General features: G+C 33.3%; 1 protein-coding gene and 1 long non-coding RNA gene across 2 annotated transcripts; one reads left to right on the top strand and one right to left on the bottom strand.

Moving 5' to 3' along the window:
* Positions 1-2,586: 2,586 nt before the first annotated feature.
* On the bottom strand, positions 2,587-18,002 carry LOC132723466 (zinc finger protein 271-like). The gene is made up of 2 exons (XM_060708187.1): positions 17,669-18,002; positions 2,587-6,194 (listed from the first exon to the last, which is right to left on the bottom strand). Exon 2 carries the CDS (start codon positions 5,961-5,963, stop codon positions 4,683-4,685), a length of 1,281 nt encoding a protein of 426 aa, XP_060564170.1. The 5' UTR covers positions 5,964-6,194; positions 17,669-18,002; the 3' UTR covers positions 2,587-4,682.
* A 345-nt stretch (positions 18,003-18,347) lies between these two features.
* LOC132723462 (uncharacterized) lies at positions 18,348-21,174 on the top strand. The gene is made up of 3 exons (XR_009624744.1): positions 18,348-18,937; positions 19,982-20,097; positions 20,320-21,174. It is a non-coding gene; the product is annotated as an uncharacterized LOC132723462 (long non-coding RNA).
* Positions 21,175-25,458: the final 4,284 nt, after the last annotated feature.

Below are 25,458 nucleotides of genomic sequence, written 5' to 3'. Positions count from 1 at the left end.
GGACACAAGTAAAACCATGATAATAACAATTACATATTTTGAACATGAGTAAAGCATGATAATAACAATTACATATTTTGGACACAAGTTAAACCATTATTATAACAATTACATATTTTGGACACAAGTAAAACCATGATAATAACAATTACATATTCTGGACACAAGTAAAACCATGATAATATAACAAGGGAAACGGACAAAAGCCCTCCCGGACAAAAGCCCTCCCGTCAAAAAATGACAAAGCGGACAAAAGCCCTCCCGTGAAAATGACAGGGCGGACAAAAGCCCTCCCGTGAAAATGACAGGGCAGACAAAAGCCCTCCCGTGATATTATCAGGGCGGACAAAAGCCCTCCCGTCAAAATGACAAGGCGGACAAAAGCCCTCCCGTAACAAAAATAAATATGTATGTTGAATACTTGTGTTTTTTCATTGCACTCAACATATTAAAATTGTTACATATATTTCTTGTTGTTTTCAATTGGCCTTAGTATGTGTATGGACTAGAACCACCTTTTATTCTGAGTATACCTTCCTGAAATGTTTAACGAGGTAACTTTTTACACGAATGTCGTTAAAAACAAAGCCACTTTTGAAAGTAAATGACTCATTGCAAGGAACATTATAAATGTCTTATACTTTTAAGTTAGATAATTTTAACTTCTTTTTATCATTTATTACTCTATTAATATTAACTTCACATAGGTGTAATCCTTCATATCTACGTGAATAAATATGCACTTACTGATTTTAGCACTAATTATTCAGATGCCTCTCAGGAATGTGCTCAAGCTCATACAAACACGGTTATGCCAATGGAAAACAAAATATTCATGATTACTTTTTAATATGTTGAGTGCATTGAAAAGAAAATATAAACTATTCAATGTACATATATGTATTTGCTGCGGGAGGGCTTTTGTCCGCCATATTATTTTCACGGGAGGGCTTTTGTCCGCCAAGTCATTTTTACGGGATGGCTTTTGTCCGCCTTGTCATTTTCATGGGGGGGGGCTTTTTTCCACCCTGTCATTTTCACGGGAGGGCTTTTGTCCGCCTTGTCACTTTTTGACGGGAGGGCTTTTGTCCGGGAGGGCTTTTGTCCTACACTCTAATAACAATTATGGTTACAGTTACTGTCTGTGGTGTACATATGGGAAGGCTGTTTAAAAATGATATTTTACCGAGACAAAATTTTAATAAGTGTAACAACCAGATAAATGTTTTTACTGGAATGTAGTTTTTTAGACAAATGTTTTAGCTACACTAAGACCATGGTCTCTTACAAATATCAAACATTGTTACATACTATTTCAAATGGTAAATAATATTTTATAGTTTAAATAGTCTTAGAATGGTTTAATTGAACAGTGTAAAGTTTCATAGTGAAAACAGACCTAGAAATTATTTGACAGGATATGGTTTTATAAATGTCTGGATAAAACAGATCTTCATGTAAATTTTGTTTAAGAATACAATTTTTTTTTAAGTTGTTGGTAACATTTTGAGAATGTGAAGTTTAAAGTATAACAAATGACATACTTTCCAATGTTAAATGATATAATTTACACATTTAAACAATTTAGTATTGTTTCTATTCATTGTGTCCCATTTAATACCACAATGTTAACTTCTATAAGAAAAAAAAATGTAGTAGTGTCAATAGATTGACGTTATTTCTGCAAAATTATAACATAACCTTTAATGAATGTTAATGATCATATGAAATTTGTGTAGCTAGGAGATACAATTCCTAAGTGCATAAAACAGTAAACTGCTGAGATACATGAATGGTATGTGGAGTTGTCTCCCTTGGAAGCAAAAAAGTAAATAGTATCTTGTAATTCTGTTTAGAACTTCGCTTTTCATGGATTTTATGTTTGTGTTCTACTGACACATTTTTTCACAGTCTGTAGTAACATACGTATATAGACATAATTTGTGAAGAAATAACGTTTATTCACAACAAGTTCCGGAAGTTTAGCTACATCATATAAGAAAATGGCATTTATGATATCATACAAAATATTAATGATAAATACATGATTAACATGCACATATTAACTCCCATGTGTTTATCTGTTTACTGGACAGCAGATTTGTCCAAATATTTTCAAAGTATGTTGCAAAACATTGGGAAAAATAACAAAAATATGTAGTATAAAGAGTAATATTTACAATAAATTGCCCCTAATTATTAATATGGTAAATCTTCAGACCTTACGCAAAACAGAAGACATTAATATTAAAATTCAAAAAATATCAAAATAGTTTTTTAGTACCGTATATAATTTGTGTAAAACCGTTGGGTTCTTTATTTGTTTTTGAAATATAAAAAAAGATTGGGGTTTTTAAACGACTGTAAAATAATTTAGGTTTAATTGAAAACAACCAAAAAACTACCCAAAAAAATATTACCCAATTTTTAAATTTAATGGCTTTCATTCATATTACTGGGAAAACATGGAAGAAGATTTAAAAACCGTCGTGGTTTTAAATCTTTTTTTTAATGGGTTTAAGTGAGGGGATGCCAGGGGGGGAAATTTTGCCGGGGTTATCAGCTAGGCAAACTAGCTGAACCAATAACGAGTCTATATATTACAAATATGTTGAGTGTATTAATTAAACAAGAGGGCCATGATGGCCCTAGATCGCTCACCTGACACAACCGCATCCAAGCAATGTCTTAAACAAGCATCATGGCCAAGTTTGATGACAACTGAGTCAAACATGTGACCTCTAATGTGTTATAAAGATTTTTCCATATTTGGGCAATGTGACCTAATTTTTGACCGGACACGACCCATATTCAAACTTGACCTAGAAATCACCAAAACAACCTTCCTGACAAATTTCCAGAATGTTTAAATGAAAAGTGCAGCCACCAGAGTGTTAACAAGCTTTTTCTATATTGAGCTCCTGTGACCTAGTTTTTGACCGGAGATGACCAATCTTCGAACTTGACCTAGAAATCATCAAAACAACTTTCCTGATTAATTTCCAGAATACTTGGATGAAAACCGAGCCACTAGATTGTTAACAAGCTTTTTCTATTTTTAGCTCCTGTGACCTAGTTTTTGACCGGAGGTGACCTATCTTCAATCTTGACCTAGATATCATCTAAACAACCTTCCTGACAAATTTCCAGAATATTTGGAAAACTGCAGCCCCTAGAGTGTTAACAAGCTTTTTCTATTTTTAGCTCCTGTGACCTAGTTATCGACCGGACATGACCCATCTTCGAACTTGACCTAGAAATAATCAAAACAACTTTCCTGACAAATTTCCAGAATATTTGGATGAAAACTGCAGCCACTAGAGTGTTAATAAGCTTTTTCTATTTATAGCTCCTGTGACCTAGTTTTTGACCGGACATAACCCATCTTCGAACTTTACCTAGATATCATCAAAACCACCTTCCTGACAAAGTTCCAGAATATTTGGATCAAAACTGCAGCCACTAGAGTGTTAACCAGCTTTTTCTATTTTTAGCTCCTGTGACCTAGTTTTTGACCGGAAATGACCCATTTTCGAACTTGACCTAGATATCATCAAAACAACCTTCCTGACAAATTTCAAGAATATGTGGATAAAAACTGCAGCCTCTAGAGTGTTAACAAGCTTTTTCTATTTTTAGCTCCTGTGACCTAGTTTTTGACCGAAGATGACCCATCTTCGAACTTGACCTAGAAATCATCAAAACAACTTTCCTGACAAATTTCCAGAATATTTGGATGAAAACTGCAGTCACTAGAGTGTTAACAAGCTTTTTCTATTTTTAGCTCCTGTGACCTTGTTTTTGACCGGACATGACCCATCTTCGAACTTGACCTAGATATCATCAAAAAATCCTTCCTGACAAATTTCCAGAATATTTGGATGAAAACTGCAGCCAGTAGAGTGTTAACAAGCTTTTTCTATTTTTCAGCTCCTGTGACCTAGTTTTTGACCGGAGATGACCCATCTTCGAACTTGACATAGATATCATCATAACAACCTTCCTGACAAATTTCAAGAATATTTGGATAAAAACTGCAGCCTCTAGAGTGTTAACAAGCTTTTTCTATTTTTAGCTCCTGTGACCTAGTTTTTGACCGGACTTGACCCATCTTCGAACTTGACCTAGATATCATCAAAACAACCTTCCTGACAAATTTCCAGAATATTTAATTGAAAACTGCAGCCACTAGAGTGTTAACAAGCTTTTTCTATTTTTAGCTCCTGTGACCTAGTTTTTGACCGGAGATGACCCATCTTCGAACTTGACCTAGATATAATCAAAACAACCTTCCTGACAAATTTCCAGAATATTTGGATGAAAACTGCAGCCTCTAGAGTGTTAACAAGCTTTTTTCTATTTTTAGCTCCTGTGACCTAGTTTTTGACCCGAGATAACCCATCTTCGAATTCGATCTGTATTTCATTGAGACAAACATTCTGACAAAGTTTGATGATGATCCGATCAAAACTAAGACTGCTAGACTGTTAACAACCCAATTGTTGACGACGAACGACGCAAGACGACGGACGCCGGACATAGCCCCATCACTATACCTCACCATGACCACTTCGTGGTCAGGTGAGCTAAAAACACACAGTAACATACATATATATTTTGGTTACGGGAGGGCTTTTGTCTCCGTTGTTTATTTCACAGAAGGGCTTTTGTCCGTTTCACATTTATGATTCTTCTCGCTTGTGTGTATTGTCATATGTTTTTAAGACTACTGCTCTGAGAAAATGAACCATGACATATTTATTTATGATTTTCTCGCCTGTGTGTATTGTCATATGTTTTTTAAGACTACTGCTCTGAGAAAATGAACCATGACATATTTCACATTTATGATTCTTCTCGCCTGTGTGTATTGTCATATGCCTTTTAAGATGACCACTTTGAGAAAATGAACGATGACATATTTCACATTGATGATTTTTCTCACCAGTGTGTATTGTCATATGTTGTTTAAGAATACTGGTACCAGAAAAAGAACCATGACAAATTTCACATATATGATTCTTCTCACAAGTGTGTATTTTCATATGTTGATTAAGATGACCACTATGAGAAAATGAATGATGACATATTTCACATTTATGATTTTTCTCACCAGTGTGTATTGTCATATGCCTTTTAAGATCCCCACTTTGAAAAAATGAATGATGACATATTTCACATTCATGATTCTTCTCACCAGTGTGTATTTTCATATGTCTTTTAAGATGACCACTTTGAGAAAATGAACCATGACATATTTCACATTTATGATTCTTCTCGCTAGTGTGTATTGTCATATGTTTTTTAAGACTACTGCTCTGAGAAAATGAACCATGACATATTTCACATTTATGATTCTTCTCGCCTGTGTGTATTGTCATATGTTTTTTAAGACTACTGCTCTGAGCAAATGAACGATGACATATTTCACATTTATGATTCTTCTCGCCTGTGTGTATTGTCATATGCCTTTTAAGATTACCACTTTGAGAAAATGAACGATGACATATTTCACATTGATGATTTTTCTCACCAGTGTGTATTGTCATATGTTGTTTAAGAATACTGGTTCCAGAAAATGAACCATGACATATTTCACATATATGATTCTTCTCACCAGTGTGTATTTTCATATGTTGATTAAGATGACCACTATGAGTAAATGAATGATGACATATTTCACATTTATGATTTTTCTCACCAGTGTGTATTGTCATATGCCTTTTAAGATCCCCACTTTGAAAAAATGAATGATGACATATTTCACATTCATGATTCTTCTCACCAGTGTGTATTTTCATATGTCTATTAAGATGACCTTTTTGAGTGAATGAACGATGACATATTGCACATTCATAATTTCTCTCACCAGTGTGTATTGTCATATGTTTTTTAAGATCCCCACTAGATGAAAGAAACCGATCACATATTTTACATCTGAAACTTTCCTCACTAGTAGACATTGTTAAATATACTTGAAGATTGAATCTACAAGTAAAAGATTTAAAACACACTGTATTGACAGCTGTATTTTGAGGTTACCAATTTTCTACAATGATTAATAAAATAATTCTTTTTAACTGGATATTCAGCCACATGTTTCTTCAGGTAACATTTTCGATAACTGGAATATTTACTGCTCAACAGTGTTTTTGTTGTTGTTGTTTCTTTCTGCCAGTACCACGTGGTTGTCACTGTTTAAAAAGAAAGAAAGGAACAAGCAACTGTTAGTAAACGTTTGTAAAAATATATTTACTTAGTGGAAATTCTGTTAATCCTTTCAAGACCTTATAAAACTGCATTTAATAAATTTCATAAAAACAGAAATAGCGACATTTTATTAATAAATTGGTTTTCATATCGACTCTAGATCTTATTTTGGTGTCAAGACAACCAAAGCATAAAAACCTGAAACATTTTTGTGGCTAAATCGGAAGTACAATTTCTGTTTGCAGGAGAAACTCTGCCTTCTGATCATCCATACATTAATGTTAAAACAACAAACATGGCTATAAATAGGTTTGGGTCATGATGGTGAACAAGTGTGCAAAGTTTCAAAGCCAATATTATGTAAATGGACTTGGAAAATATTTGAGGTATTACAAAAACTTTAACGTAAATTCTAATTGGAACTAGAAATGTGTCATCATGCCATGGATGCCCCCGCATGCAGCCAAAATTTCAAATGTTATAATATTTAGTTCCAAATTTGTTTGCACAAATTATTTTTTTCATTCTAAGTTCAAAGCCCTTAAAACTTTTCAATGTTAACACAAACCATTTTTATACAATGTTCAAGGCACTGAAATTATTCAGTCTTAACCATTTTTATACAATGTTTAAGGCACTGAAATTATTCAGTCTTAACCAGTTTTAAAAATAGCATATTGCATATTTGTAGCCAACATAATGGCTATATACATTTCCACAAAAGTATGAGTGCTGAAACTGAAAGTTCAAAATTTTTCCAACATTCAGGAAAGATAAGTTTGTCTAAAATCATTGAACCACGACCAAATTCAAACTTAAACTGCTTATTCCTAAGATGTATCTATATTATTTTCAAAGTGAAAGGGACATAACTCTGCCAAAAAATCATCGAACCATGACCAAATTCCAACTTGACCTGCGCATTCCTTTGACATATCCATATGTCAATTTTGAGTTGAATATGTAACACTGTTGGGTTGATAATGAACAGAAACTGTAAATTTCATATCATTTTCAAAGTGAAAGGGGCATTACTCTGCCAAAAATCATTGAACCATGACCAGCTTCGAATTTGGTCTGCGCATTCCAAAAACATATCCATATGTCAAATTTGAGTTGAATGTGTAGTATTGTTGGGGAGATAATAAACGGAAACTGAAAATTTCATATTATTTTTAAAGTGAAAGGGGCATAACTCTGCCAAAAATCATCGAACCATGACCAAATTTGAAATTGACCTGCGCATTCCTTTGACGTATCAATATGTCAAATTTGAGTTGAATGTTTAATACTGTTGGGGAGATAATAAACAGAAACTGAAAATTTCATATTATTTTCAAAGTAAAAGGGGCATAACTCTGCCAAAAATCATCGAACCATGACCAAATTTGAACTTGACCTGCGCATTCCTTTGACGTATGGATATGTCAAGTTTGAGCTAAATGTGTTGTACAATTGGGGAGATAATGAACGGAAACTGAAAATTTCATATTATTTTCAAAGTGAAAGGGGCATAACTCTGCCAAAAATCATTGAACCATGACCAAATTTAAACTTGACCTGCCCATTCCTTTGACGTATCCATATGTCAAGTTTGAGTTGAATGTGTTGTACCATTGGGGAGTTAATGAACGGAAACTGAAAATTTCATATTATTTTCAAAGTAAAAGGGGCATAACTCTATCAAAAATCATCGAACCATGACCAATTTCGAACTTGACCTGTATTTTCTCATGACATATCAATATGTCAAGTTTGAGTTGAATGTGTTGTACCGTTGGGGAGATAATGAACGGAAACTGAAAATTTCATATTATTTTCAAAGTAAAAGGGGCATAACTCTACCAAAAAACATCGAACCATGACCAATTTCGAACATAACCTGTATTTTCTCATGACATATCCATATGTCAATTTTGAATTGAATGTTTTGAATCGTTTGGGAGATAATGAACGGAAACTGAAAATTTCATATTATTTTCAATGTAAGAGGGGCATAACTCTGCCAAAAATCATCGAACCATGACCAATTTCGAACTTGACCTGTATTTTCTCATGACATATCCATATGTCAAATTTGAGTTCAATATGTGCAAGGGTTATTAAGATAATGAACGGAAACTGATGATGACGGAAGGACGGAATGACGGAATGACGGAACAGGGTAACACTATATGCCCCTGCCATTATATGGCGGGGGCATAATAAAAAGGGGCATAATTCTGTCAAAATGCTTGATAGAGTTACCTCCTCCTGTCTACATGTTGGGGTCATGATAGTGAACAAGTGTGCAAAGTTTCAAAGCCATATGTCAATGGACTTTGAAAATATTTGAGGTATTACAAAAACTTTAACATAAGTGGTTACGCCGACGCCGACGCTCGGGTGACTACAATAGCTCTACTTATTCTTATCAAATAGTCGAGCTAAAAATGACACGTTTGTTAGTGCCATTAAAACCTGCAATAAACATACTATTTTGTACTTGTACAAATCCTTGTGTCTATGTGCGCTTTTGTCATTGTTTATTTTTCACACTTACCTGCACTTGTTGACTTAAAAAAATGTGAGATATTCTTTTATTCAAATTGTGTTTGAATGTAACTGTTATTGTCTTTTGTTTATTAACGTGTACATATATCTACCGATACATGAAGATTATGACGAGACACATTATAAGTCGTCAGAAGTAATGAAACACAACGAATCTTGAAATGTTGTCTGTTTTATTTGATGATTTTGAATAAAGATCTTATTAAAACGCAGAAATAAATCGTACCAATGCGAGAGGCATAAAATACGCAGAAATTTGAAACCCATTATTTTAACAAAAATCACAGAATATATTAAGTCCGCAGAAATTAGTACTTATATGGTGCATCTATAGCTCTTTATACATCTCTCATCATAAAAATCACACATTTTAACAAACTGTTTCTTTTTAATACACCAAGCCAAAATATATCATGAATACTGTATTGTTACGAGCTTTTGACAAATATAATGCCTGGTCTGAAAATGGCCACCATCAATCGTCAAAATGTCAACAACGAGACTAAGTGCAAACTTTTAGTTTATCATTTTTCTTTCTTTTTATGTCATGTTCTTTCTGTTATGTAGTATGCCCAATAAACAAATTAACTTTAAAAGAAATAGCTTTATTATTTTTCTAGAAATATGATTTTTATGTCATAAGCCTGATCGGGCATTTTCACCAGCCTGTTTAAAGAACGGGAAAGATCATTATCACATATTAAAACATGTACATCATGACTCACTGTAGTGATTCAGATTGGATCTTTAGATAATTTATTTTATCTCTAGATAAGAAATGTAAACGGTTGACTGGTATTCTGATATCCTATCACGGTATCAAGCTTATTGCTGAATGACAAAAATAATACACTGAGAGTTCAATACAGTTCATTTATGTAATTCACTAATTCGATAGTATTGTTTGCATTGCTCACGTGAAAACTGAAAGATAAAAATTCAGGAATTCAAAAATCTAGCTAAACGCCATTTTCCGGTACTTTCTGTATATGTACAACTCTGGGGAATCCACCTTAAAGGCATGTAGTCACAATCTGTTTGTTTTGGGTATTTTTTTGGATTAAACTAAAGTGTAATAAAACAATAATTTCTTTGTACGAAAATAATTAACAAGAAGCGCCGCAATGCGACGAAAACCAGGTTTTCAACGACCAAGTTTTGATGTGACAGCAATCAATAGGTAAAAAAGCACTGAAGTTATTGAGAAGAAGCTGAAAATTCTATTGTAAGCAATTGACCTTGAAGTTCCTCCCAGATATCTTAGTGGCAATCCAAAGCTGCCACTCAGCAAGTTTAGTGTCAAAAGGTCAAAGCAAACTCAAGTTATAACATGAAAACTAAATACATGTACATTAACCTTGATCCCAGACACCTGGGTAGCAATCCCAAGCTGCCTCTTGATATAAGCTACCCATTCATCAAGTTTGGTGTCATTAGGCCAAAGCAAACTCAAGTTATTAAGCAGAAACTGAATTTCTTTTTTTAGTAATAGTGACCTTGACCTTGATCACAGACACCTGGATAGCAATCCCAAGCTGCCTCTTGATATAACCTATCCATTCACCAAGTTTGGTGTCAATAGGCCAAAGGAAACTCAAGATACTGAGCAGAAATAGTGACCTTGACCTTGATAACAGACACATGGGTAGCAATCCCAAGCTGCCTCTTGATATAAGCTATTCATACACCAAGTTTGGTGTCATTAGGCCAAAGCAAACTCAAGTTATTAAGCAGAAACTGAATTTCTATTTTTAGTAACAGTGACCTTGATCACAGACACCTGGGTAGCAATCCCAAGCTGCCTATTGATATAAGCTACCTACACGCAAAGTTTGGTGTCAAATGGCCAAAGCAAACTAAAGTTGTTGAGCGGAAACCAAAAGTTGATGCATGCCCGCCCGCTTGCCTGTACACCCGCCCGCCCGCCGACTTCAGCATTACAATAACCCTGTTTTCGTTGAAAACCTGGTTAAATACCACTGTATGAATAATTCAATACAAACAAAAAAGTAAATACAAAAGTTTCTGCAGAAAATATCTCTATCTATTATGGCAGATACAACAACGACTGTTTTAATTCTACAGAATTTTATCATACTATACTGGTCAGGGACCATCAACCGGACACTTTTTGAACATTTTTCTATACAAATTTCATAATTTTAAAGCTAAAGGTACAAAAATTTGACACAGTACAGCTAGGTTCTTCTCCTTACTAACAAACTAGTTTGTTTAGTTCTGATTATGTTGACACTTTTATCCGAGGCCCGTCAAGGAGGGTATCAAAATTACCTAAATTGTACATATTACAGTACCATGTGTCCGGACAGATATGTAATAACGTTGATATAATTCAGATAAAAGCTTTGGTGTTCTTTTCTTTATTTTAAACATGACACACAATATTTCAGCAGCAATTGCTGAAGTTTTTGATATTCTATTGTTTACTTTTAGTCCGATTAAAGTAAAATTTAACGTCAAACAAATTGCAACACAAGCTTTTTTTACATTTTTAGTTTGTTATACACATCATATAAAACAGGTAAAAACCCTAAAAAAATCTAACCATGGCAAACCAGTAAAAAAAGCAATTCAAATTTTGCATTTGTTTCGAGTTTTTATATGGCTCTGCATGTACACCATACACAGAGTTTTATACTGTAACCGGTGTCGAGGTAAACAAAAGTTATGAGGCCGCGCGATTTAAATATATCAAAATTTACACATTTACTACTTGGAGTTGGATTTAGAAGCTGTTGTGCAAAGTATGTATAAATTTTTATATTATATTTACTTGTTTTTACAACTTTTAGCCTCGTACATGCCCAAATATCAAATACAATGAATTAATTGTAATGGGTTTTCGCGTGTATATAAATCAGCGATTGTCTTTTAAAACAGTAAAGATTTTGCAATTTTCATGAGATATAAATAATCATTAGCCTATATATTAACATTCCTTTTGATAATAAGATGTTTATGAAGTAGGAAAAATAAAAACAAGAAACATGGCAATGCCATGAAACCAGGTTTTCAATTATCACCATTGTAGATAAATATGTTGTATTTGAAATACAAATACAAGCAACAAACAATGTAACTATGTGCAATGTAAAACATGAATAATGTAGGAGGAATTGCCACTGAAGAAGTGTTCACTATAATATTATGTATAAGGAAAAAAACAAAGGGCCATAATTAGGTCAAAAACTATCCAATCACAAAACCCCGACAATATGTGCCAGGGTGCTTGATGACAAAGCTTCTGTGAAAGTTTGAACAAAATCCGTTGAGAAATGTAGGACGAGTTCAGCACAGAATAATTAGTTCACTATAATTATATTGATAATTCTGTATAATGAAAAACAAGTTACAAAGTAGACATGAAATAATATATCATATCTTTTTTAAATTACCTCCAAAGATGATATGACCTTTGACTGCCAAATCAAGTTAAAATCATGTAAACAGGATTTTCAATGTTAATGTCACTGTGACCTTGACCTTGGAGCCAGCCATGCGGAACATGCGTTCAGCACGTCATCTTTGATGTGGTAAACATTTGTCTGAAGTTTCATCAAAATTCTTCAAAGGGTTGAAGAGTTACAGAGCGGACAGGATTTTCAATGTTAATGTCACTGTGACCTTGACCTTGGAGCCAGCCATGCGGAACATGCGTTCTGCACGTCATCTTGATGTGGTAAACATTTGTCTGAAGTTTCATCAAAATTCTTCAAAGGGTTGAAGAGTTACAGAGCGGACAGGATTTTCAATGTTAATGTCACTGTGACCTTGACCTTGGAGCCAGCCATGCGGAACATGCGTTCTGCACGTCATCTTGATGTGGTAAACATTTGTCTGAAGTTTCATCAAAATTCTTCAAAGGGTTGAAGAGTTACAGAGCGGACAGGATTTTCAATGTTAATGTCACTGTGACCTTGAACTTGGAGCCAGCCATGCGGAACATGCGTTCTGCACGTCATCTTGATGTGGTAAACATTTGTCTGAAGTTTCATCAAAATTCTTCAAAGGGTTGAAGAGTTACAGAGCGGACACAATTTCGTTTGACGCCCGCCCGCCCATCCGCCCATCCGCCCGCCATACCCCAATCTAATAACCAGGATTTTCAAAATTGAAAACCTGGTTAATAAACAAATTTAAGTTTATCCTGGGTAACTTCAAAATGTAACTACGGAAGCGTGTTTGGGTAAACAATGCACGAAAAATCTAGAATAAATTGTTATTAATTTTAGAATCATAAATGCATGATATTTATTAACAGATCATTAGTTTTTAGTATAAAAATGTCATTGTGTATGATAGCTACTATGTTTTCATTTTAATAACATTTGGAAGATAAGAATTGAAAGGTAATACTGAGTGTGATACAGTATATTATCTTTTTTACATACTAGTGATATATGAGCTGTCAGGGGAGTCAAAAACAGATACATAATTTACAATGAGTATGAAATTTCAAAATTGTGATTCCAAAAAGGGAGAAAACTTATTTTACAGTCACAGTAAGCAGTTCAAATTGTTGTTGAGCTCCATGGTTTAACCAGAGACATAGATAACATGTTATCTGTGTCTCTGGTTTAACTAAATTGTGCTACAAATATTGATGAGGAGCTATATTTGGAGTTAACTGTTGCTTTGCCAGTGGTAATAGATCCCCATTTTCAGTGTTAAATTCGTTGTACAATTTTACAAACACATGAGATAAGATAGTTTCAATTCAAACGTAATGAATCAGAGATGTTTGTGCTAATATAGATATCTGTATGTCCATCTACACCGTCTGTCTTTCTGTTTAAAAACATGTCTATCTGCCTTTCTGTCCGTGTGGCTCTCTGTTTTTTGTCTTTACCAAAAAATAAAATTTGATAGTTGTAAAACTTGATTCTGAGATACTGTTAACATCTGCCTATCTTTAATAGGGTTTGTTTTCCATTCCTTATGCTTTTCGTCCTATATTTATGAAAACTACAGTATATGGTCTGTGAATCATATTGAAAGTATTGGCCTAAACGAATGGATAACTCATTTATATGAAGACAGTGATTGATAAATAGTTCGGGTGCTTTTTTTGATAAGCCAAAAATGATAGCCCTGTCATACCTACAACCATGTGACCACAGGGGAAATGCCTCCTTTTATTTAATTCTGTTTCTCTCGTCAATAACAGTTACAGATGTAATTTAAATATCTGGTAAAAAAGTGATCCCTCAGATGCATTAAAAAGCAAATTTACATGAAAATTGCAGAGCCGGTTTGATTGAGTCTGTATATGACGGATAATGAAAAAGTGCAACATCCCTCATGCCCCCTAGCACCGGATTGAGCGGTACTAAATTCTCAACACTTTAAAGTGCTGGATTCAATGATCCCGAAAGACCAGAAAAATATAACAATACTGAAGTGAAGTATGGGGCAACTTTTTACGGCTGCCACACAGCACTTCACATCTATAAATATCTTGTAAAATAAGTGATCCCTCGGAAGCCTTAAAAACAGCAAATTTACTGAAAATTACAGGCATGGTTTGATTGAGTCTGTGATCATGAAAGCTGTATTTGACGTTGAACATACGTTTTGCTCTATAGTGCACCCAAATTTATGCATTTCTCTGAAGAGGACTCCACTTTTTGGGTAAAATTTATTTGATGAATACTTTGAATAGTATTATTTTTTTAAGACCAGACAATGTTTTTTTTTTGTAATCTCTTTTTAATTCCATTTTAGATGACTGGATGTAAAGCCGAAATGATAGAAAAGAGTATTGTTATCATTTTGACGAGAAGAGAAAACTGCAAGAGACCATAATATGATAAGAAGTTCAGAAACAAGAAAACCATGTTGAACGTATATTTATTTAAGACAATAACTGTGTAAGTTGCAGAAAGAACATAAATTTCGTGGCGATGTTGTCAGTAAAGTTGAAACCTTCGACTTTCATGTTTAAGTAAAACAAGACACTTTAAGCGTGAAGTAAGGTCCTAGGAAGAATCAAAGGCGTAAATGGCCTCCTGACAGCTAAAATACGTTACCACCATTGTTGTAACAGTAACAGTCATTTCAAGACGTTCTTTTTATGAAAAGTGCAAACACACAACTTGTAAATCTAGTGAAAAGACAATCGAAAACAGCAGGAGAAAGCTTTTTAACCACTATGCAATACTTTGAAAGTTATTGAAAGGATAACTTTTTTTTTAATGTGACTAGGTGTAGTCAAACTAATGGCATTATGAGAGATATAGAGATGTGGAGATCACTTAAATATCTTTTTATATAATAAGGAAGAAAACATAAATAGGTTAAACAAGATGTGATGGCATTCAATATCATAGGTGAAATATTTTTTAAAGCAACCTAAATGATACATGACATAAAATTGGCATTTTGAACATATAAAATTCTAGTTTTGAACCATTCCTAAAGACATAACTACAGCTCATTTTCAGCATTTATTCTTCACTAACTTAAGTGTTGTGCAATATAGATAGTTGGACCATCCTGGCAATGATAGATGAAGTTATTTCTACTAAATCATGTTAAAAGTGATAATTTGCATAACATTTATGGGTAATATTTGGATGGATGAGACTTTGGTAACATACAAATATGTTAAATGACACAGCAAAAGACTAAATAACGAGTTACTTTCAGAAATTGAGTATATTACCAGATGCATTGTTTGTTGTAACTAAGTTTGTTGTCTTTATTTTTATAAATTATTCAAAAATAGTTAAAAAATGCTAGAATAATGTCAATGTAATTGATGTAACGTATGTTACATTTTGCTTAAGTGATTATGTTTCTCCATTATTTATATAAGCTTATGTGATATAAATATTACTTGAACCTCTTTTCAATTGTAAATATTATGTATTTTTAAGATAATGCAATTTGAACGTTTTGCATTATTATTATGAGTGGGTGGGGTAATAATCTTGTGTGTCACAAGTGAATAAAATAATAAAAAAGAGGCCAAACCTGTTATGATTCATTGCAAATTCTATTTTTATGAACAACAATACATGCTGGCTAAAAAACTACCAATCTATAACAGAGAAAGACAAGACAGTCGCCACATATTAAACATATTACGATATTATATATTACGATTTTTATGCCTGGACAGGTACTCGTTAACTACTTGCCAAAGTCAAGTTTCCGAAGGTATATTCTTTTAGGGTTTTACTACAAGGTCCATGCATATAATTATATTGATTGCAAAATACTAAAGAAAGCTTGTGTTGCAATTTGTTTGATGTCAAGCTACATATACTCATAACTTTAGTGGCCTATTTGCAAATAATTATTTCTGTTATATGAGGTCAGGCATTGCTTTCTTGACCCCCAAATTTCAATGTCAACATTCATTCTTGAAATAGACATTAAAAACTTACCATTTACGGAGGTTGAAATAAATTTATTTACTTAATTATAGAAGAAACATGCATTTATTGTTGATAAAAAAGTGACTGACAACCACTGAACAAAGAAAATTCTAAATCAAGCATTTTCGGGGCCAACCGGGTTTGGTGGTTGTCCGGTTTTGGTGGTCCCCAACCAGTAGATATTTTTTTTTTTTTTTTTTTTTTTTTTTTTTGGAAAAATTTGCGATAGATAGTAGATCTACAGGTCATTAATAAATTTCAAACACATCAAGTTTTTTTCCACCGTAAATGGTAAAATAATGGTAGAAAAAATGGAACAAGAGCTGTCCGTAAGACAGCGCGCTCGACTTTTTTTATTGCTTGCCAATAAAAAAAGTTTTTGCAGTAAAAGGCAATACAAGAATCTCTGTATTTTTAAAGTGAACTAGTTGTTTGATACCCTTGAATATTACAGCAATGTTTATATGACATAATTTATGGTAAAGTGAACAAGTGGATAGGAATGAATTTTTTTAGATTTTTTAAGTTTTTTAGTGCTTGCCTATAATACAAAACATTGACAGTTAAGGGCCATAATTCAAATAAAATCTTTGACAGAATTACCTTCTCCTGGACATGTTTGGGAATCATGATTGTAAACAAGTATTCCAACTTTCAAATTAATATCTCAAACAGTTCAGTCAAAAAGTGGACTGGTACTAAAAACTTAACCAAGATTCTAAGTCGATAAAAGGCCTTAATTTTTAAAACAAATCCTTGACAGAGTTACCTTCTCTTGCGTACAGATGGGGGTAATGATGTGAAATAGCATTAAAAGTTTCAAAGCAATATTCTCAAAGGGTTAAGGCAATAAGTGGATTTTACCCATATTCAATGTATTTTCTAAGTCAAAAAGGGGCATAATTCTGTCAAAAACCTTGACAGAGTTATGTCCTCTTGTCTGTTGATGAAGGTGTGATGGTAAACAAGTATGGTCAGTTTCAAAGCAATACCTCCAATGGTTTTGAAATAAAGTGAGGTGGTACAAAAAACTTAACCAAGCTCAATACACTTTCTAAGTCAAAAAAGGGCCATAATTCTGTCAAAAACCTTGACAGAGTTATGTACTCTTGTCTGTAGATGGAGGTTATGATGGTGAACAAGTATGGTAAGTTTCAAAGCCATACTTGTAATACTTCTGAAATAAAGTGGGGTGGTACGAAAAACTTAACCAAGGTGTGACGCCGACGCCGACGCCGGGGCGAGTAGGATAGCTCCCCTTTTCATAGAAAAGTCGAGCTAAAAAACACATAATAGTGATATGTACTTTTAACTTCATTTGGGTGCTAAATCGTAACGTACCGGAAAACGGTACCGGAAAACGGTGTTTAGCTAGGTTTTCGAAAGGTCAATTATGAGACCTAAAATATCAAACAAATTGGTTCAAAAAGCAGCAATACAATACTTCACAGACAAATGTTATCAAAAGACAATAAAATAGACAACAAATCTGTATTACAAACCTTTTTGCCAATATTTAAGACTAAAAAACTCTTCTTCCCAACAATCGTTACAAATGGTGCAAATTTTCAAAGGGAGTCAATCATGTCTAAACTAAATATGATTCATACATAACCGATTCGTACCGAAACCACCAAAACGGCATCAACAGAGACTATAAAGTTATGGAAGACAGGAATGAGAGTGGTTTCGTCGAACTACCGGTTAGGCAAACTAATCTTATATATTACACATTAAGTAAAACCTGTAAAATATGAAAACATTTTTTATTAATTTATTATGTCAAACTATACAAATGGTAAATGCTAAAAAAAGAAGAAACAATGTTATTAATCGGAATAAAATCGACATATTATATACAAAGAAAAATAAAATCTGTATGGGAAAGAATTAACTTTGTTTTCTATAATCAAAATATATATACAAAGTGATTTTGTACACGTAATTAATAACTCATCTTTTTAAAAACTTTATTCATCTCTACATGTATATAAACAATTGACACATGTATAGTATTGTAAGAGGATACACCATGATTTTTACGTAATAAACAACAATAATCTCTCTTTATTCTTTATTCATCACTCTATATAAAACTTTAAAAAAGTCCTCATAGATCTCGTAGTTAAATTGTGACTACATAATTTCAGTAGTTGGGAAGTAGTCATCTCATCATCTTCCCCAGCAAACACCCGACGTTGACTCAACGTTGGATCAACGTTGAAAATTGGTCGCGACGTCGGCGACCTTCACACAACGTCAAACCAACGTTGAAACCCCGACGTCTAACAATCGTTTCATTTTGACGTCGACCCGACGTCGGATTTTGGTCGGTAATCTGACAATTGGTAAATTTAATTTATAAAACCAATATATATAAATATAAGCATAAACAGTGAGAATTTTAAGTTTCTTTAGAAAGGGAAAATTATAAATTTATTTGCCTAATCAAAACAACAACAGTGTCACGTGGGTGGCTACCGTTCGATATTCGATAGGTGGCGCTCGGTAAACGGATAGCCGCAGATCAGTATAATATATATTTGCTCTATTTTCTTTTTAATAATAACTTATCTCCTCGAATTAGTGAAAGAAGATTGTTAAATAATTAACAATGAAGTTGTAATTATTTTTGTGGGCTTCATTTAATAGTGGTAAATAATCTAGTAAATTCGAATTGGAGTCTTATCGGATTTGAAATTCAATTGTATTGGCGGACAAAAACGACGGGTTGACAGACAAAGTTGTATATTCCAAACAAATAGAAAAAGGTAGGCAAACTTTATACATTGTTTTTAATGCTTATTTACCGCATGTTTGCATGGATTCGACGGTTAATTGATCATTGTAAAGTTTGACTGGTAAAACTTAAATTCACATGATTTCGCGAGATAAATATTTTCGTTTCCTCGTTAGACCACTTTATTATTTGCTTTAGAACAATTTGTGTTATCGGATCATTTTTCCCACACTAAATCGCCATTGCTAAATTTTTTTTGCATAATCAATGGTAATGGTAAAATATACTAGCAATTGAAATCAATAAAAGGTTTAATGCAGTACGTTAGACTCTATTATTCAAATGCTGGCATATAAAATTTCCTCTTATTTCTTATCAACATGAATTTTTTTATGAGGGGCCAGTCATTTACACATGTATCAGATAACTGTAGGGTCTCACGCACAGTTTGATTTTGATGTCTGTGTAGTTGTGTAACTATAGGTTGTTAAATTGAATAATTTTACCCATGAGCATACTTAGTGTTTCTTATATTATGATTATGATTCATGGCATTTTATCCATGTAAATGATACAAATGATACAACTTTGGTAAGATATATCTGAAACCACATTGTTTTCGACTACTTATCTTTTCATTAATGTAATAAGACAACATATTATCAGTCAGTAAACACATTATCAAGGTTATAAATCAATAAAAGTAATAGTTTGTTAATTAGCCTGCTTATCAAATATAGTGAAACAAGTTATATGCTCATATCATAAAACGTTTGTACCCTCAGCCAGTCTGTCCTTTATACTCTTAGCAGATCGGATCATGCTGGGCAGAGATATTATATCTATAAAAATGACAGTAACATGTGAATTTCTTTGATGTTGTAGCATTTATATAAATTATAATAAATATAAAAAATATCAGTTTCATATTAAATTTTGCGCAGGCAAAAATCGTAATTTCTTACTAAATTTTCAGGTCATACTTAATGAAAATTAAATGTAATTAATTGAAGATTTTATCAGTTTTTTTTTCGTAAACGTGCTTTGATAATCGTAATATTGTTTTGTCTTTCAGTGAATATCAGAGATTGTGAAAATTATGATAAATTCAACAACTGTCGAATGTTCAGAGGAGGAAGATAAAATTATTAAGAGGAAATGAAGAAGAAAAAACACAAGATTTTGTGACAGGTATATTAAAAATATTACATTGATCACGAAGCCATTTTTATCAAAATCAATGGATATATAGGTACATGAAACTACATGGTTAAAACTAAAGTAAATAAAAAATAAGCCTCTTTTGTTAAAGTAGTTGGAGAGTTTTGTCAGAATTTCATTTATTTGTAATATGTAAAAGTGATTTATTTCTTGCAATTGTAAGTGATTATTTGATTTATTTTTAAATTTCAGATAGTGTGAATGTTGGAGACGGTAGAGGTTCAGATTATGATATGCTTAAACTTTAAAGTATGCCCCAGATCGCCATAGTGGAGGTGAAAGAAGAATGCTGATTAAGATATATGAACATTGATTTGTAGTAATATCAAATTATTCACAATATTGTTCCATTTAACATTCAGAACAAAAAGTACAAAGAAAAATATACAATCAGTGAGTTGGATAGATGATTGGAAAATCCCAACCTCAGGGTGATCGGTTCAGTCGGAAATAAGCCTTGGTGATAAAAGAAAAACATGCATGAATGTTAACCATAAAAAATGTCAGTGTTAATGTTTATGAAGAATTTTGTATATCTAAAACATGATTATTTAATACATGAAGCGTTATTTACGTACATACTGTCAAGTTTAATAGTTCAAAATACATTATGTTAATGTTACATTTGTTATAGTACCACATTTATTGTTTTGTACATGTGATTCGTATTGCAAATAAATTGTTAAAATTATAAGAATGCTTATTTGTTTACCCTACTAATGAGCTTAAAATGAAAAAATCATATTCCAAAAAGTTTGAAATGAGGTTAAATCATGGTCAGATAAGGTTGGATTATGGTCAGATAATGGTCAGAAAAGGTTGGATTATGGTCAGATAATGGTCAGAAAAGGTTGGATTATGGTCAGATAATGGTCAGAAAAGGTTGGATTATGGTCAGATAAGGTTGGATAAGGGTCATTTTATGACGTTGTATAGACGTCGGATTCTGACGTCTAAAAAACTTTCAAATCCAACCTTCTGCCAACGTTTATCCAACGTCAGGGTCTAACGTCAGTACAACGTTGGTACAACGTCTTTTGTTTGCTGGGTCGTACTTGTCCCAGGCTTAGAATAAGGCTTCATGGACTTTCTTCATATCTTTTAAGATTAAGTCTTGTCAAGAGATTCTGAGAAAAGAAACGAATTTGAAGATCCACAAGCTGGGCCTCCCTTTTCAGTAAAGGTAGTAACATGTATAATCCCATGCAAGTCCGCACGTCCTGCGGGTGTTGATCCTTCTGTGTCATCCTGTAATGATTACTGTTGGAACAAATGTAAAATTTTAAAGTTGATTTAGTAAACCTATGTACAACGTCACTAATTTCAAAAATAAATCCCTGTTTAAATTGATTTCCCTTGTATAATGTGAAAAAGAAAACATCAATACACTCCAGTGAATTGGATGCCACGAACTACCGTAACGTTGATCCATGTCCTCTCCACACAGCCAATATTGGTCAAGCAACCTCCATAGCGTGGTCCAGCAGCTGTCGGAAGACAGGCGGGATTTTCTCACTGGGAAGAAAAGGCAAGGACATCACCTTTTCATATTTAATCATATTAAATATATATTGTTTCATATTTAATCCTACATTAAATATATATTGCACCTTGATTGTTAGGCTACGCCTACTTAGTGTACTGACCAATTAATTGACTTCATATTGTTAGACAGTCTTAGAAATAAACTCATATAATATCAACACCTCGTAATCCCTGCATCTACACCAAATAAACAAACATAAAACAGAGATATTCATGTATGTCATGCTATCTTGATATTACATGGCAATATCTTATGCCTGGATCGTCCAATACAGTCTCTGGTTCCAGTGGGAGACACAATTACACGAAGCATATCCATATCGGTACCCTCTTTGCAAAATCTGCTGAAACGGTACCCTCTTTGCACATGCACAGGTAGCCTGGGTTCCAGTCTGGCGATTTTTTATGTGCTTCTGTTTGTATAGGCATGTTCATGAACGGTAGTATTAAGAACAAGCTTCCGTACTAGCACCCTTAAAAAAAACAAAAAACAAACAAAATAAACAAACAAATAAAAAAATAGAATAAGGATCAACAAGGCATGGAAACGTTCACAGAACGCAGTCCCCAGAACAATCAAGTCTCCCAAAAGGCACCGGTTGATACTATCAAAACCAGAGATAATGTGTTATCTATGACGATCGAATATGATGCGCGTATGTTATGAATTAGCAAAAAATATCAACGCCTGAATCCCAGGCTAATGCACAGGCCACTCTGCTAAAAACACTTTAACCAGCGATGGATAACACGACATATGCTTTTATTTGCGTTAATCGTTAGGAATGTAATATTTCTTTATTTATGTTAATATTACGTACAAGTTTAACGATTAACGCAGATAAAAGCATATGTCGTGCATTGAGTATACCTATGTGTTAAAAAATGAGAGGGTACCTGTGATATAAAAATTCAAATGAAGAGAGGTAGCCCGTGCCGCTGCAAAACTGAAAGTAGGGTGTTTTTTTATGAATTTTACCATTATTTTTGACAATGTACTGCATTTTGTCCGGAGATGATATGTAAATGAACCTGGAACATACATCCCAGAATGAACATAATTATTAGATATGTATGATGAATGTATAACCAAGCCACAGGTTCATTTCAGCCCGAAAAGTATGTCGAGGTGATGAGCGATGCAAGACATGTTGATTTTTTGTAGGTTATTGTGAAGTTGCAGTTCATGAAAAACGGGCACATGACAAATCAGCACATAGATAAAACATTCTAGTGTTCCGTTGTATACATCTTTTCCACGTGTCATACCTCCTTTCCTTATTACAATGAATTTTTACTGGCTTGTTATCCATCGCTGGTTTGTTTTGAGCAGAGAATGGCCTGTGCATGTACAAAGAGGGTACCGTTTCAGCAGATTTCGCAAAGAGGGTACCGATATGGATATGCACCGTGAATTAACCTTTCACCAGAACTGGGGCGGATCGACTGTAAGTCTAGACGGGGCGGACTGTATTTTGGGACAGGGCGAACCATGACTCGAGACGAGGCGGACCGTGCATTTTTTCAACTTTAACATTGCCATTTCATTTTTTTTAATCTTTTGATATCGATATCATCCTAAACATGTCGTATATTTAAGGATTTTCATCAATTGAGACATAGCACAAAATCATTTCTGATATCACCTAACTCGTCAAAGAATCAAAATTTAGGAGCATTTGACAACGCAAGTCAAGTCAAAATTGAAGAATTATTTTTATTTTAAACAATCAGAAGGGTTATATTTATATTATTATGTATTAGCTTAAAGGTATTTTATGGTAGAAGGAAATATCTTAATCGGAATTTTTTCTAGAATCATTTTTACACTTGTCTGTCGAGTCCCTGTGGTCATGTCAAGCAGTAGCAGCTCAATACCATATTGTAACGCTGCAATTCTAAGCATTCTTTAATTATAGGTGAACAAGCATTTTTGTGTTAAAACCATATTGACCTTGACCTTAAATTACAATGTCATCACCATATAAAAAGGCCTCATTTACGGTCATGACAAAAGGCAAAATCAAATCTTATAAATGAATGTCTACATAGACCCAAGTGTTAAAGTCAATTCACTATTGTGAATTAACGAAAACTTTCACATTAAGCTGGCGTGACTTTCAATCCATCCAATTCACTCCACATTAATTCTCGTAAACTACACGGACCAAACCGAAGTGGGATCGAATATTTAAATGAGTCCTATATTGACAGGTCAATAAAATCAGAGTAATGTTTTGATGTGTGTGTTTTATGAGGTTACCTTTGTCTACAATTGACGTATCACATGTAGTCTTCTCACTAGTGAGAACTGCCACAAATATTATGCTTTTTTAAAAAAATAACTCCTATATGCAAATGATTTATGACATATTTTACTGTTAAAAATTTTCTTACCATAGTGGGTTTTCATATGCTTTACAAGATTATTTCTTTGGAAAAGTTACATGGTCACATATATTTCCCATACCAGAGTGTACTTTTGCCATGTGTGCTTTAAGTCTACTAAACTGTGCAAATGAAAAACTACATATATCACATTTATGATTGCTCTCACCAGTGTGTATAGTCATATGTCCTTTACGACTGTTTTTCCATGCAAATGCACGATCACAAATCTCACATTTATAATTCTTCTCACTGCTGTGTAATTAAGTCCTATGTCATGTATTTTTTAGACTACATGTACAACTACGCGTAAAAGAACAACTTGCTTATCGGTCACAATAGTGGGGTTGGGACTGAAACTGGTGGTCTTAAAAGTGGAAAAGTTAGGTGGTCTTAAATGTAGATCTTGTTACCATTTAAAGCTGCACGCCTCCAGATGAGCCAAAATATTTCAAGAAAATGAAAATTGAGAAAAATGTACTAATATTTCAACAAAGGGAAAAACAAACAAGATTAATGTTGAAATTTACATGGTATTTGCGATTTAAGACTGATTTTGCAGTATTTTATCACCATATTTCTACTTCGTTACTAACGCAGTAATTAAGGTGTTTTTTTTTTGCACATTTTTACCTCTTTTTGGTTATTTGCATGGATAGTAAGTGCCCATTGCAATATGTAAATAATTTTACTTGTTCACCTTACAATATTTTACTGTCAAATACATTATCTAAATTTCATGAAATTTAACATAAATCTGGAAGCGTGCTGCTTAATAAATAAAGAACAAAAAATTCCATTCTTATAAGAATTGTTCTTAAAAGAGGGGTGGTCTTAAAAATCCGGGATGGTCTTAAGTATGGGTTCTACTGTAATCAAATTTGAATAGAAGGAATTAATATGTACACTCTTTAAATTAATCAATTATTATTACCAGGACATGATAAAACATTTATGTGTACAGTTTACAGTTATTGTGAAAAATTCAAGGTTATTTCATAGGTATGGATACTAATATGTTGTTTACAGAATTATCCTTATGAGCAAATAAACAAACATATACAATGTACAACTTCTATATTCAATTCTATGTTTATTTTGTTTTAACATAAATACAATGTTCATAGCCAATACATGTAGTATAACGGCTGCACAAGACAAAACAATACATATTTAGAAAATGACAAGAGGATGATAATAACAATTGCATATTTTGGACACAAGTAAAACCATGATAATAACAATTACATATTTTGGACACAAGTAAAACCATGATAATAATAAGGGAAACGGACAAAAGCCCTCCCGTCAATAAATGACAAGACGGACAAAAGCCCTCCCATGAAAATGACAGGGCGGACAAAAGCCCCCCCCCCCCCCCCCGGTGAAAATGACAGG

Source organism: Ruditapes philippinarum, unplaced genomic scaffold (assembly GCF_026571515.1).
Source record: "Ruditapes philippinarum isolate M1 unplaced genomic scaffold, ASM2657151v2 ctg611_1_1_1_1, whole genome shotgun sequence".
In the NCBI taxonomy this organism is placed as follows: domain Eukaryota; kingdom Metazoa; phylum Mollusca; class Bivalvia; order Venerida; family Veneridae; genus Ruditapes; species Ruditapes philippinarum.
The sequence above is the reverse complement of the archived record's forward strand: the minus strand, read 5'-3'. Positions and strand labels throughout refer to the sequence as shown.

Excerpts from the sequence above, each read along its gene's own strand:
- LOC132723466 (XM_060708187.1), bottom strand. The coding sequence starts at position 5,963 with ATGTCTACTAGTGAGGAAAGTTTCAGATGTAAAATATGTGATCGGTTT.